The 14,184-nt window shown below is 38.4% G+C and overlaps 1 protein-coding gene across 5 annotated transcripts in view; it reads left to right on the top strand.

Annotated features, from left to right (window-relative positions):
• Window positions 1–14,184, top strand: part of KIF13B (kinesin family member 13B) — a 193,459-nt gene that overhangs the window by 75,904 nt on the left and 103,371 nt on the right. For all 5 annotated transcript variants that reach the window (XM_059926821.1, XM_059926822.1, XM_059926826.1 and 2 more), the window contains exons 9-12: window positions 1,391–1,503; window positions 2,690–2,801; window positions 9,222–9,434; window positions 11,023–11,133. In XM_059926821.1, coding sequence (XP_059782804.1) covers window positions 1,391–1,503; window positions 2,690–2,801; window positions 9,222–9,434; window positions 11,023–11,133 — 549 coding nt within the window. The remainder of the gene's footprint in view (window positions 1–1,390; window positions 1,504–2,689; window positions 2,802–9,221; window positions 9,435–11,022; window positions 11,134–14,184) is intronic.

The raw sequence follows: 14,184 nt of genomic DNA on the forward strand, positions 1-14,184 counted from the left end.
TGAGAAATGTAGGTTTTAGCTCTCCACCCTCTCCAAATAAAGGAAGTTGGAACAGAAGTTATACAAGCTGATGGCCCATAGTCTCTGCCACAGCATTTTTTGAGCTTTAAACTCTGATGGCAAACTGTATAAGCTAATAATACTCTAGCTGATTTAGTGGAGTTTCTTTTGAAGTATTACCTTCTGCTAAACAGCTAAGTGTTAGAAGGAGTAAGTTATACTGGGGAACTTGTACTATAAGATTCTAGATTTGTAGAATAATTTTTTGAGCATTTGGACTTGAAGCTTATGAAAAATAACAGAGCCAGAGATGTGTATGGTTCTATCACACTGAAAACTTCTGTGTTGGCTCATACATTTGTGCTTTCCCTCTTACTTTTTATGTGAACTTTTGCATATTTTATTACTACCCTCCAGTGAATCAATTTCAAATACCAGAAGCTAAAATGATCACCCTGGCAAAGTGCTGTATTTTGGCAAGATTTTCATTTGCTGAGAGCATATTTTTCTTCTTTTACCATCACAGCAAGATTAGTGCAACGACAAAAAGTTCTTTGTTTTCTATTTCCTTTTCAGCATAAAACAAAAAACATACTGACTTTTTTTTTTTTTTAAACCGAAAGTACTTTTGATTTGGGAAGCTTAATACCCTTTTGTTAGCAACATATTTATTTATGGAAATAAATATAAATGTATATTTTAAAGGAAAGTTTAAAAAAGTGATCCAGTCTATAGATTTTGGCATTGCTTTCCCACATTTCTTACATTGCTGCTCAAGTATAAAATATCTGTTATGTGTGTGATTTGATAATTGAACATTTTTGATAAAGGAAAATGTCAGTATGTATAATATCTTAACTAGAAAAATATGTAAATTTAATACCTGAAATTATGAAACAAGGGAATTATTATATGAATAATATGAAAAATTTTAGAAAGCATTGGGTCTTTGAGGGATCCTTCTGTTGTATAAAAGTCAGATTTTTTTGTATCATAAGAAATTCAAATATTTTCCTTCAGGATTATTGGTAAATATATATGAAATTTTAAGCATGGTTTCACATATTAAAATTTATACCTTATGAATAGTGCTTTTGTATACTTCTCTAAGAAGATTTTGTTGGGTTCCCTTCAAAATGTACCATATTGGGGGGCACTGTTTTGTTTTGAGATAGTTCTCTGTCTGGATTCATAGTTGTGTATAATTTTGTGTGTATCTACTACTAGATTGTGTAGTTTTCTTACACTGTTCTGTAGCAGCACAAATTAACTTTAAAATAACAACAAATACGCTTTAATAAAGGATTTAGATAATAAACTCATTCGGTAGAGATGTATCACTTTCTGAATTCTGTAACTGTTTGTTAGTATTTGTCGATTTGCTTCCTAGACATCTGGAGAGAAAGTGGGCAAGCTGAGCTTGGTTGATTTAGCCGGCAGCGAGCGAGCGACGAAAACGGGAGCGGCAGGTGACAGGCTGAAGGAGGGCAGCAACATTAACAAGTAAGTTGTCCAGAAGCCTGCCTCGGTTGCTTCAGTGACTTAGTAGCCAAAAGGGGGAACTTTTGTATTTACTGAAAGAATAGGATTCCGGAATGACCGAGGCTATAAAGAATAAATAGTGTAGAATTTTTTTTCATAGATATTTTTTAAGGGCCCGAGCCTGTTTTATGTTTTGTTGAGAGGTCTGCTGGGGCTGAGGAGCACAACCTCAGTCAAGTCCAAGGTTTCCCAAGGGCAGCCCTATTGAGGTTCGGGGCCAGGGAATTCTTTGTCCCAGGGAGTGGTCCTATGCCTCGTAGGATGTTTCGTGGCATCCCTGACCTCTACCCACTAGATGGTGGCAGTACCTGCCATCTCTCTCCCCAACCCGAGTTGTGACAACGTAGATTATCTCCAGATATGGCCAGCTGCTCCCTGTGGGGACATAGTCACCCTCCAGTTGAGAGCCAGTGGTCTAAGGTATAGAAACAAACAAAGATAATCGGAGTATCAGGGTCCAGCTGTGGATCTTGGCGTGGGTGTCACTGTCTGAACAAACAATAACGTGTACATCGGGCTACATTGGGCTTTCCTTTTTATGACAGCTGTGGTGCTTATTTATACCAAGATTTTACTTTACAAAGTAATATTTTGTGCACCAAGTCCTTCATATGGTTACACATTTTCTTACCTTAAGCTAAATTGTTAGCCCCTTGGGGGCAGGAATCTTTTCCATCCTTGTGGCTCCCAGAAGGACACATAGCGAGACAGTCATCAGTAACCAGCTGGAGAGCATAGAACACCATCATCCAGATGCTACGCTATTATTTATTTATATATATATATGAATGTTTTTGCCTTATACTATGTTTTAGTTAATCGTATTGTGTTTGTGGCATCCTTTCTTAAAGATATGTGGTATTTATGTCATTATCTTGACCTAATGGTTTACAGCTGACTTTATTTTTTTTTTTTTTTTACAAAAATGAAAAAAAAAATTGAACTAAGCAATTTTATAGCTTACAGTAGTATTAGAGGGATATCAGCGTTTACAGTTTATGTGTTCTTAACCTGAGCAGCAAAATGCTGACAACAGTGCTGTTCTCGTGCTGGTACAAAGGCATCTTGATGTTCAGTCTTTGTGGTAAAATGTGACATTTGATACACTCAGGTTTTTACGATTATTACGGTTTGTTGCACCATGCAGGTCCCTCACAACCCTCGGTCTGGTTATCTCAGCCCTAGCAGATCAGGGTGCTGGCAAAAACAAGAATAAATTTGTTCCATATCGTGACTCAGTTCTCACTTGGCTGCTCAAAGTAAGTTTTTTCCCCCCCTTTCTGGGATGCTCTTGGTGGTTGGTAAAAAGGAAGACTAAAGAGTAGACTATTAATTTCTTCCAATTATAATTTCCTACATCAGTGTTCAAATTTATAATCATTAGACTCTTACATGATAGTCCTAATTTTAATGGATTAAGCATGAGTTTCTTCCTGATTCACCAGGACCCGGAAGCAGGGGGGTTTGCGGTGCACCGAATCGCACAATCGCCTCTGAGATTTGGGGACTAGACCAGGACCTAGTGCTGATCTGATAGCTGAGCGCGTGATAGGAAAGGGGTTTCCACTGTGTTCCAGACCCAGCTGGACTGCTCCATCCTCCTCAGAGACTCCTTTTGTTTGATGGACATTTTGGACCTTCTTTTTCTGTTTAACTTCCAGACTACTCATGATCATTTTAATTTGCTTTCAGCTGCTTAAAACTGTTGTTAAAAGATAGAGTAGAGCACACAGTCATTCACTGGTTAATTGATTCAGCATGAATGAGAGAAATGGAAATGAGAAAGAAAAAACCTGTATGAAGCGCTGTGAGGAGGATGTAAGGAAACGCTGGACACTCCTTGCCCTGTAATCACTCAGAGTCTAGTAAGGGAGAGAAGTTGTGTACACAGAATACTATAGCACGAGTTGGTGATTCCATGAGAGAGGAGAAAATGGCATGTAATAGGAGTTTGGTGAAGAGAGAGACTATTTCCAGGTTTCTTCTAGTCTTTCAAGATTCCCTTTGGTCTTGATAGAGCTGATGTGGTGGATTGGGTATTGGACTGGGAGTTAGAGGATATCAAATCTAGTGACAATTTAACTCCTTATAAAGTTGCCAACCCGGAACAAAATATTTTACCTAATGCTCTTTTAAAAAATGTTTTTAAAATGGAAAAATAATTTTGTGAGCCCTGTTTAGTTTCGTTATGGCTTATTTTCTCAGTGATCAAAAATTTATTGAATACCTGTTACTCACTATGCTAGTGGTTGAGCATGTAAAGATGAGTTAAGCGCAGGCAGCTTAGTAGAGAACACAGCTTCTGAGTTATTCCATGACATGTTTAGAGAACCATGTTTGTAAAGGGAGTAGGGTTTTCTCCTAGTTTCTACACCCTCTCAAAGGCTTTACTAGTATTCAACTTTACTTTCTAAAACTCTACACAGTGTTTGAGCATGCTTTATTAAGTGAAATTTGCCGCAGTAGAAAATCAGGTAGCTTACTTCCTTTGGCCAAAACGCAATAAAAGTAGAAATTTAAAACAAAAGAATAGGGACTTCCTTGGTGACACAGAGGTTAAGAATCCGCCTGCCAATGCAGAGGACGTGGGTTCGAGCCCTGGTCTGGGAAGATCCCACATGCCGCAGAGCAACTAAGCCTGTGCGCCACAACTACTGAGCCTGCCCTCTAGAGCCCGCAAGCCACAACTACTGAGCCCGCTCGCCTAGAGCCCGTGCTCCGCAACAAGAGAAGCCACTGCAATGAGAAGCCCGCGTGCAGCAACAAAGACCCAACACAGCCAAAAATAAATAAATAAATATAACAAAAAAAACAAAACAAAAAGATAAACAAAATTTGATGATTAAAAACCACTTGTAAATAACTCTTGAATTAAACGGATACATATTATAAAACATTTAATTACCAAGGAAATAATTGTCTGGTCCTCAAGTGTCAGTAATTAACCTTGAAGTCTTATTTGTTTAATTTCCGGAAGAATTCTCAATACAATACTTCTTCCTCATACTTTCCACAGAAATATCTCCTGATCATTCCTGATGATTTCTGGATGTGCCTGATTTAAAAGAATATTCATTGTCCTGTTGTTCCAGTGTTGCTGCTTCAGTCCATTTAACCCAACAATAAGAAATACCTTCTGTTAAGTTGACATAGTTAAAATGGCCTAGGTTAATTATTGAGTGTCCATCCCATAGGCTGGAGGCCAGGAGAGCTTGGGTCAGGAGAATCAGGTACTGTGCAAAGTGCTTCACATACATTATCTCATTGATTCCTTGGAAGGCAGATAGATGGTGGTGTTCCCATTTTACAGATGTGGCAATGGACACAGAACCTGCAAGTGATAGAACCAAGATTGGAATCCAGGGCTGACTTTGCTGCCCATCTTCTGTTGCCTAGGCTGTGCTCTTCTTACCAAAGGTTTCTTTTCACTAGAAAGAGAAGCACCTTACTTTTACCAAATGTGATAGAAACTGTTGAATATAATTGAACTTGAAGAACAAAACTAAACACTTTTTTAAAAAGCTCACTTTATCTTCTGTTTAATAAAATTAGGCTATAATTGTAACTTCTATGTGTTAATTCTTAGGCTAAAAAAATGAATAGTTTCCTTGATTTTTGTCATATTTTTCCTGAAAAACTACATGACCTTCTTTACGATGTTTGGCTTTTGCACAAGATCATAAGTAGGGGCATTTTTGTAAAACCTATGCCGTGGTTTAAACAGTTTCCCCCAAAGCCTTTTGGAATCCATTGCTACACAAATCATTCTCCTGTAAAGTGTCTTTTATGTCCCTGTTGATTTTTCCTTCTTTAATTCTTAATTAGTCTAACTCTTCCTGATCCTTGTTTGACTTGGTATGATTCTAGTATTCTCCAACGTGACTTTCATTGAACTCATAAAATTGCTCATCCTTTATAAGATTTGCAGTTTCTTTTTAAAGTTTTTTTTGCATTGTGTTCGCATTATAACTATGTAGTGCTCTTGACGCTATAGCATCTGAGTCAGAGAAACTGCTCACACTTGGTGATATAGCAGGTGGGGGGGTGACGTGGGGGGATGGGGATGGATGTGATTGCTCTTCTCTCAGGCAGGGTTGAGTGCTTACTCACTTGGTAAGTGGTCAGTGGAGAACTGTTTCATATTAAGATGATGTTTGCTTCTCTCTGTGACCTTCTAAATATAGGTCTCAATATCAAGTAACTTCCAGTAATGAGTGCTCCAATAATGAATATCTTTGGAATTCATCTACTTTTTTGCATCCTTACTGCCAGTTACTTAATGAATAATGAAGGCTTTCTTCTCTCGCCTGGGTGATTGAAACTTCTTTCCTGAGCTTTCCTAGTTCATTCTGTTCTTTACAGTTAGGTTGCTGTCTTTCTAAATTAATACTCTTCTTAAACTTAAATCTCTTCAGTAACTCTCCAGGGGCCCTTACGATAAAGTACAAGTTCCTTAAAGACTTGTGGTTTACTAGGCCCCTCCCTGCTTGTCAGTGTTCAGCTTTTGCTTCTTGACATTATCAGTTCTAGCTGAGTGATGAGTACTTTTACTCCTAGGACTTTGCTCTTACTCTGTTGGGAACAGTCTTCCTCCTCTCTTCAATCCCCCTTCTTACTTCGCTTCCCCATCCCCTTTACCTAGGTGATGCTTATTCATCTTCAGGTGTCAAATGTCACTTTCTCTGGGAGTCTTTTCTAACCTTTCAAGACTGGGCTTTCTGCTTTTTCTCTGTTTTCCCAGACCATATTGTATTTACCTCTACTTTAGTTCTTAGCATATAGTATTTGCTCACCAGCATTGCCCTCTAGATGGTAAACTCCGTGAAGAGTTGAATGAATGAATAATTTCAGCTCTGCTCTGCACTAGCATTATGACCTTTGGTAAGCCTGTCAATCTTCCTGGGTCTCATTTTCTCGTCTGTAAAATGAAATAATTTGATTAGGTGACTTCAAAGAGTTCTTTCAGCTTTAAAAAATTCTGACTTCCAAAATTCTTTCTCATGTCCATTTAATTTGCAGTTTCTGCGTTTGAAACAAAGCTCATCTGATTTGCCTAATTAAACAATTAAAGAGTAAACAAGAAGCATTATACTTTCTCCTTGAATGAGTGCCAGTTCTTTTGTTGCTGTTTCCTTTTTGCTGATGGCATGAGGCCATTTTTGAATATGAGCATATTGTTGCTCATGCACAAGGGCTTTTAAAATGTCAAGTATTTGTTGTTTGCCAGGTTTCCTTTTCTCAGCACAAATTGAAGCACAGTATGCATGCTTTTCTCCCGTGGTAGTTATTGTTACGAATCCCCTTCTACCCAACCGCATTTGCTGTTCCTGTGGGCTAAGAGAATGCAGTGGTTCTGGAATGGCAGGACTGCACCACGGCGCCGCTTGTGAACTGAATTCCAGCCTGAGATGTAATTCCTATGATCTTGATATATGACATTTGAATTCCATTAACGTGCATGGGATTCTTCTTGACATCTTTCTGGAAGTTGCCAAAGCTGGGCACCAGCAATGTGAGATCAGTGTCTGGAAGTGAAGTGAAGCAAGCAGTCATCCAGGCTTTGCAGAAATTGCCTTTGCTTCCTAAAGCCCAGATTACTTTCATTTCCTTCCTTTTCACGCATCGAAGAGTATTTCCTTCAATGATATAATTATCTTAGCTGTGTTTTCTGTGGAAAACCAAAATTTTAGTAATGGATGAATAAGGGGACGTACTGTTTGTGATTATATTCAACTGTTAGCAACACCTAGGGAATAATTTTGTTTCTGGCACTAGGACAGAACAATTTGGAAAGGCTTCAAGTCTGAACTCTCTCTGTTGCCAGGTGTTATTTTGTTACTGTGCTATTGTGGGTAGCTGTGGGGGAGTGGAAATCATATTGGACTGGAAGGTAGAATACAACTGGGCTGGAATGTTTTCACTTCACTAGTTCTGGATCTGTAGGCAGGGTATTTAACCTCCTTTGTCAGAACAAACCTCTGGTTTTTCATCAGTAAAATGGGGATACTAATACTCTAATTCACAAAAGGCTGAGGACTGAATAATCTCTGCACAAAGTTGTATAAATCACGGGTGGTTCAAGCAAATTTTAGAAATATTGATAACGGAAAACATTTCTATCTTCAAAAGTAAGAATTTTGTACTGGTTAATGCAGCCCAGAGATAGAGTTGGCTTTCTTGTGATCTAATGAATTCCTCATTAGTGGCCAGCCTGAGTGTTCTCTCTAATATTGTGAGTCTATAATTCAGTGATACTTTACTACTGAAAGGGGGCATTGAATCTAGTCTTCTGGGTAACTCTCATCCTGGGATAGTGTAGTGGGAGTTATCTATAGCTGTGCAACCGATTACCCTGAAAACTTAATAGCTGGGAGCAGCCATCGTTTGTTACCTCAGAGTTTCTCTGGGTCAGGATTCCAGGTGCAGCCGAAGTGTTCTGGGCGGGGTCTCTCCCGCGGCTGCAGCGCTGGCGTCGTCTGGGGCTGCCGTCCTTGCCGGGCTGCTGAGGTTGGATCTGCTCACCTGAGCGCTTGTGGGCAGGTGTCAGAAGATGTGTTTCCGATCTCACTCCTGAGGTCTCTTCCTAGGGCTGCCTCACCTCATGGCAGTGGTTTCCCTGAGTCAGAGAAAACACCCACAACAGAAGCCAGTCTTTTATAATCTAATCTCAGACGTGTCAGGCCATCAGTTCTGTGTTCTCTTCCTTAGAGGCAGATCAGCAGGTCCCGGCCACACTCAGGGAAGGGGAAGACACGGTGGTGTGAATTCCAGGAGGCGCACATCTCTGGGGGCCATCTCAGAGGCCGCCTGTGCAGCTGGATTTCATGCAGCCTTTGTGTGGCGAAGCGGCGTGGGGTAGACTTGACTTCCCAAGTCCTGTTTTGTAATCCTGAGTTATATCTAGTTATTTTTTAATGTTCTCAAGGGGAAGTCGTTTTTTGAATTTGTTGAAGCCCATCCTAAAGTCCCTTTAGCGGTTTTCTGTAATGGAGATGAATGTCTTTTTTTCAGCATCCTTGTCTGAACTCTAGAAGCGGTTGTATAGAACTTGAAGCCTGTTTCAGTAGTTTTTGAAGTGCTGTCAGATGGAATACGATGAAGTACCTTCACTGTATCTTTTGTTTTCTAAGACTGTAATTGTACCTTATGTTTTAAAAAATTTACAAGGTGCTTGATAGCATTATAACAGCACCACTTTCTGAGCCTTTATTTAGGCTTCACAGAGACTCCAGGTACATGGCGTTATGGAGTAGATTGTAGGTAATCACTCTTTGATCAAATACTGTTACGATTGTTCAGTCTTCTCAGGGAGGTTTCGTAGGCATTTAAGAAAGCATCCTTTTTTATTCTGAGCAGTCTGCTGACTTATGGTATCATGTTGCCTGTTAAAAGAGGACAAATTGACTTAGAATTAATTTTTATTAAACTGAAATAAGTGTGGGCTTCATTGTATTTCCCAGTTCTTTCTCAAAAACCAAAGCTCCCTTTTGCAGAAAAGTAGCTTGCCAGCGAAGAAAGAGCACGGGACTGGGAGCCAGTGTACCTGTACTTAAGTCCTGGCTTTGTCCTTAAATCTGTGTTTGACCTTGGGACATTATCTCATCATGTGGGGCTTCAGCGTTCCCATATGATGTTTTCTTCCAACTTTAAAATGGTATTCAATTTCTTTTCTCCTCCAGGACAGTCTTGGGGGTAACAGCAAGACAGCCATGGTAGCTACTGTGAGTCCGGCCGCTGACAACTATGATGAAACCCTTTCAACCCTGCGGTATGCAGATCGTGCCAAGAACATTGTGAACCACGCTGTGGTGAATGAGGATCCCAATGCACGGATTATCCGGGATCTCCGGGAAGAAGTAGAAAAACTCCGAGAGCAGCTAACCAAAGCAGAGGTATGAGGCACAGCTGAGCAGCATTATGGGTCTAGGAAAATCTAGTAAAGATAGAACTTGAATTTTCTTCCCCCAGGGCCATAAGTGATGAGTAGAATTTTTGAATTTCCTATAGGAAGAGAAATTTGAGATGAGTAATAAAGGAAGACAGATAAATTGTCATAGTTGAAATTTAGATAGTTTTTACAGGTGTTAAAGGATTGAATAGGAGGAGAGAATAAGGGGAATTGAGAAAAATGTTTCTTTCCACAGTATAGGCAGCAGATGAGAAAAGAGGTACAGTAGAATAGGGTAGAGAAAGAGAGATGCTTGAAACTAAAATAGATACAACTTAATAGTAGTGCAGCAAATGGTGGCGAATGTGCATAGGCTAATTAGAAGAGGAATCAAACAGATTTTTGTTGTATCAGATGTTCACAGGTTGAAGTCCAAACAGAAATCCTAAGGAGGTCTTGCACACCATAATAAGCTAGTTTTTCCATGTTATGGGTTAATTATGTTCATAGGAAAAAATATAGCAGAAGTAGCCATCTGTTTAAAAGTGTTCTGTTTCACTATCCTTTGTACATTCTATAGTGTATGATATTTATGTTCCATTACTGAATTTAAAACCTACACAATTCTAACCAAAAATCTTTTTTAAAATTTTTAAAGATTTATTTTTAAAAATTTATTTTACTGAGGTATAGTTGATTTATAGTGTTGTGTTAATTTCTGCTGTGCAGCACAGTGATTCAGTTCTATACATATTCTTTTTCATATTCTTTTCCATTATGGTTTATTACAGGATATCGAATATAGTTCCCTGTGCTATTCAGTAGGACCTTTTTGTTTATCCATTCTATACATAATAGTTTCAAATGCTTATCCTTTTATCAAAAATGGGATAGAGTGTCAGATTCAGGATCCCTACTTTAATTAACATTTCTGTTCCCATGATTTCCAAGCACTGTGGGATTCTTTCTTGGGCCTGAGACCATAGCCCTCTTCTTTCTCATGACCTGTTTTCTGATAGTATAACAGTAAATTACATGGTCAAAACAATTATCTTGATTGTATTTTTGCCTGTTGAATCTTATCCTGTTTTTACAGGAATAATTTTACAGTTCATCAAGATTCTTTGAAAGTTTGTTTCTGTCTTCCTGGTATCAATAACACCATCCAGTTTTCAACATGTGCAAATTTAGTCTGCATATATTTGAAGAAATACCCAAAGTCATCAATAAAGAGTAGAATGAGTCACACATATGCGTCTAGACCTATTGAGATTTTAAAAAATAAGCCCTTGGTAGCTTGAACTTTTTATCTCCCTAAATGTAATTAGATCTCACAGTAACAACAGGTTAGAGAAACATGAAAAGGTTAAGTCTTCTTTCAAACCCACTGGATAACTGGGTGAGTCTGTGGGACCCACACGGTCTGGATGCTGCGGGTCAGTGACAGTCCCTGTGTCTTAGGCAGGTCAGGGACCCCAGCGAGCTGCAGAGCTAAGAGGAGTCAGGTTGTTCGTCTTGTCCTCCTGGATTTCGCGAATTCTTTTTTCAGGGCATCGTACAGACATTCCATGAAATAAACATTTTGCTTGCAGGCAATGAAATCTCCAGAGCTGAAAGACCGGCTGGAAGAATCAGAGAAGCTAATCCAGGAAATGACTGTGACCTGGGAGGAGAAATTAAGGAAAACCGAGGAGATTGCCCAGGTTCGTGCTTCCTGCTTAAGGAGCGAGAAACGTCGTGGCAGTTTGCGCAGTGCAACGCAGCGCATGTTTCTGATTTCTTTTTGATTTTTAGCTTTGAAGATGGAGAATCTAGCAGATTAAGATTTAAATAAGATCTAAATCCAGGAGTCTGTACTTTACAGAGTTCATTTGAAGGATAAAGACATAATTACAATTAATGGATTGTTCATTATGTAAGAAAAATATTTTTGGTGTCATAAAATTTTTTAAATGATATAACTAGCCATTGGCTCTGAACACCCAATTCTGTTAAGTGCTTTGCAAACGTAAGGAACTTACCCAACTGCAAAATTATTCGTAGTAGATATTTAGGCTATGAGCTTCTTGCTTCCATATGACAACTCAGTAAAAGTAATATGAAATACCTAAATCTGAGGTGACTGTCTCTCATTTTTAGACCATTAAATATAAAGTGGTGAAATCTTCCAGTGGGTGCATTAGCACTTGGAAAAAATCCTAAAATGTCCTACTGTGTGCTTAGTAAAAGGTTTACTCTGTGACTTTCCTCTTAGATGCTTATTCAGCCTCTGATTTAGAAATATATATGATAATGTGGAGGTCAGTACCACACTGAGCAGTCTTCTCATGATTGGATAACTCTGATGGTAACTATTTAACTGAAATCTTTTATTCTTCCATTTCTGCTCATTGGCCTTAGTTTGTTCTTCCAAAGCTAAGAGAATAAGCGTCCCACTTGTATGTAGTAAGTAATAATAACAATAATAACCAATACTTATTGGGTACACGTACATGTTGGGTCCTATGCTAAGCGCTTTTAAATATACAGTATTTTATTTAATCCTCCCAATAGCCCTGCAAGATAGGGTCTGTTATTACCCAGATATTGAAAGTCACCTCTACCTCTTCCCCTCCTTTTCTAAAATTAAAAATTTCTTGTGTTTTCAGCTGTTCCTTGTATTAACAAAATAGAGCTTGCTACTTCTTTTGTTACCCAGTAGATTCCATCTTTCAATGTGCTGTCCAGAATCAATTGATACATCAGATGTTGTAGGACAGTACTATTATTATGTAGCATAAGGTGGATGTTAGATTTATATTAGTGCAGACTAGGATTTAAGTTGATTTTTAAACATTTTTATTACAGTCCTTTTCAAAATAAGTAAAAATATGAGTGTAAGAGTGTAATAAATCCACATGTACCCGTTACCCAATTTCATTAAAGACCAACATAAGACCAGTCTTGTTTTATCTGTATCCCTGCACTGAGTTATTTTAAAGCATATCCCTCAAATTACAGAGAAGAGACTACACCAGTGTATAAACTTTACTTCTCATTACATATTACACTTGCTGCTTTTCATAAATTAAATTCTTATTTAATGAGAATTAATTCTAATTATCATCCAGTTTGGAACTAATTTTATATGAGCATTTTTGAGCTGCTCTGAAAATAAAACATTGACTATGAAGTGCTATCGTACTTGGGTTGCTTTGCTCTGATGCAAAGCAGGGGAGGTCTAAGTGAGAGTGTAGTGCCGATGCGGCTTATCTGTAGCATCTTCCCTCGCCTAGCCGTCCTCTCCCTCGGTCATGTGCCCCTTTTGAGGACAGCCTGATTTTATCCAACACCTCCTTGAGCACCTTATCTTTCCAGGCCCCCAGGCTTCCGTGCTGCTGAGCTTTCTTCTCCTCTCTCGCTGGTCTATTGGTCACTGACCCCTTTGCAGTACAGACTGGCGTTTCCTAAAATGTATCTCTGGCAGTATAGCCACAGACGGTTAATAAGCCTTATGGGGAAAAATATGGTTCATGATCAGATAACTTTGAGGAAACCTAGGTGAACTCAGCCAAATGGATTTCTTCTTTGAAGAGCTTTTTGGGAGTCTGTTCTAAGTCAGCCAGACTCTCAAAGTCCCCTGGGTTCTGTGGCATCTTCCTCTAGTATGCCCGCCCCCAGAGATTGTCCCTGCCAGTGAATCCTGTGGAAGCTGTCTGTACCCTTTTGACCCTTAAATCATGAGTACTTTATTCACTATTCAGTTTTTTGTGTATACTTTTAATTATCTAATGAGTTTGTAAGGTTCTCAAGAAAAAAGGCTGTATCTCTTAGTTTTTGAAACTATGTGCTCAGTGGTATTTTTGAGTAAACAGTCAGAACTCAAGTTGACTAATTTCTCAGCCCAGTGACATATCTTTGATACCAAATTCTCTTGTTTTCATCTTTTATGTTCTCAGTAAAGAAATATACACTTACGTGAGATAGATCAAGGGTTAGCAAACTAAGCCCTTGGGCAAAACCCGGCCTGCCACTTCTTTTCATAAATAGTTTTATTGGAATGCGCCATGCTCATATGTTTTTGTATTATTTATGGCTTCACAGTTGAATAGCTGTGACAGAGACCATAGGACCCAGATGACTAAAATATTTACTGTTTGACATTTTATAGAAAAAGTTAACTAATCTCTGATATGAGAAGCAGTATTTAGTAAACGTAACTATATTTTATTATACAATACTTGTTTATTCTTTGAACTGATTCCTAGATGTTGCAGACTTTTGTCATTTTTTAATGATTAAAAACTTCAAAATTTTTGGTGGCAGATGTAGCAACGAATTGACAGTTTTTCAATGCTGTGCCCTTTGGTTTAAACAAAAATTTTGTGATATTTCTACCATTATAAAATCTCAAATGACAGGAAAATGCTTAAGGAAGTAGGATAAAACAGTAGTTTACTATAACTTCTAACTTAGACAATTATTCATTTATATTCCTTTCTCTGGCATAGATTTGCTCAATGACCTTGGGCAAACCTATATTCAGTAACATTCATTCCATATTCAATTATCAATATTGAGCAAAAGTCAGAGAGTTGTTATTGGAGAGTGTGGGAACGGTTGGAAGTAAGTAAGTCTGGCCATTATAGGGCTTTGAATGTCAAACTAAAATTCTTAGATTTCAGCAGTAGGAGCTAGAAAGATTTTGATTTATCTGTTAAAACATTTAGTATATGCCATGTACTATATAAGTATATCCTGGCTGTTTTATATGT

This window comes from Balaenoptera ricei, chromosome 6 (assembly GCF_028023285.1).
Source record: "Balaenoptera ricei isolate mBalRic1 chromosome 6, mBalRic1.hap2, whole genome shotgun sequence".
Taxonomy (NCBI): Eukaryota; Metazoa; Chordata; class Mammalia; order Artiodactyla; family Balaenopteridae; genus Balaenoptera; species Balaenoptera ricei.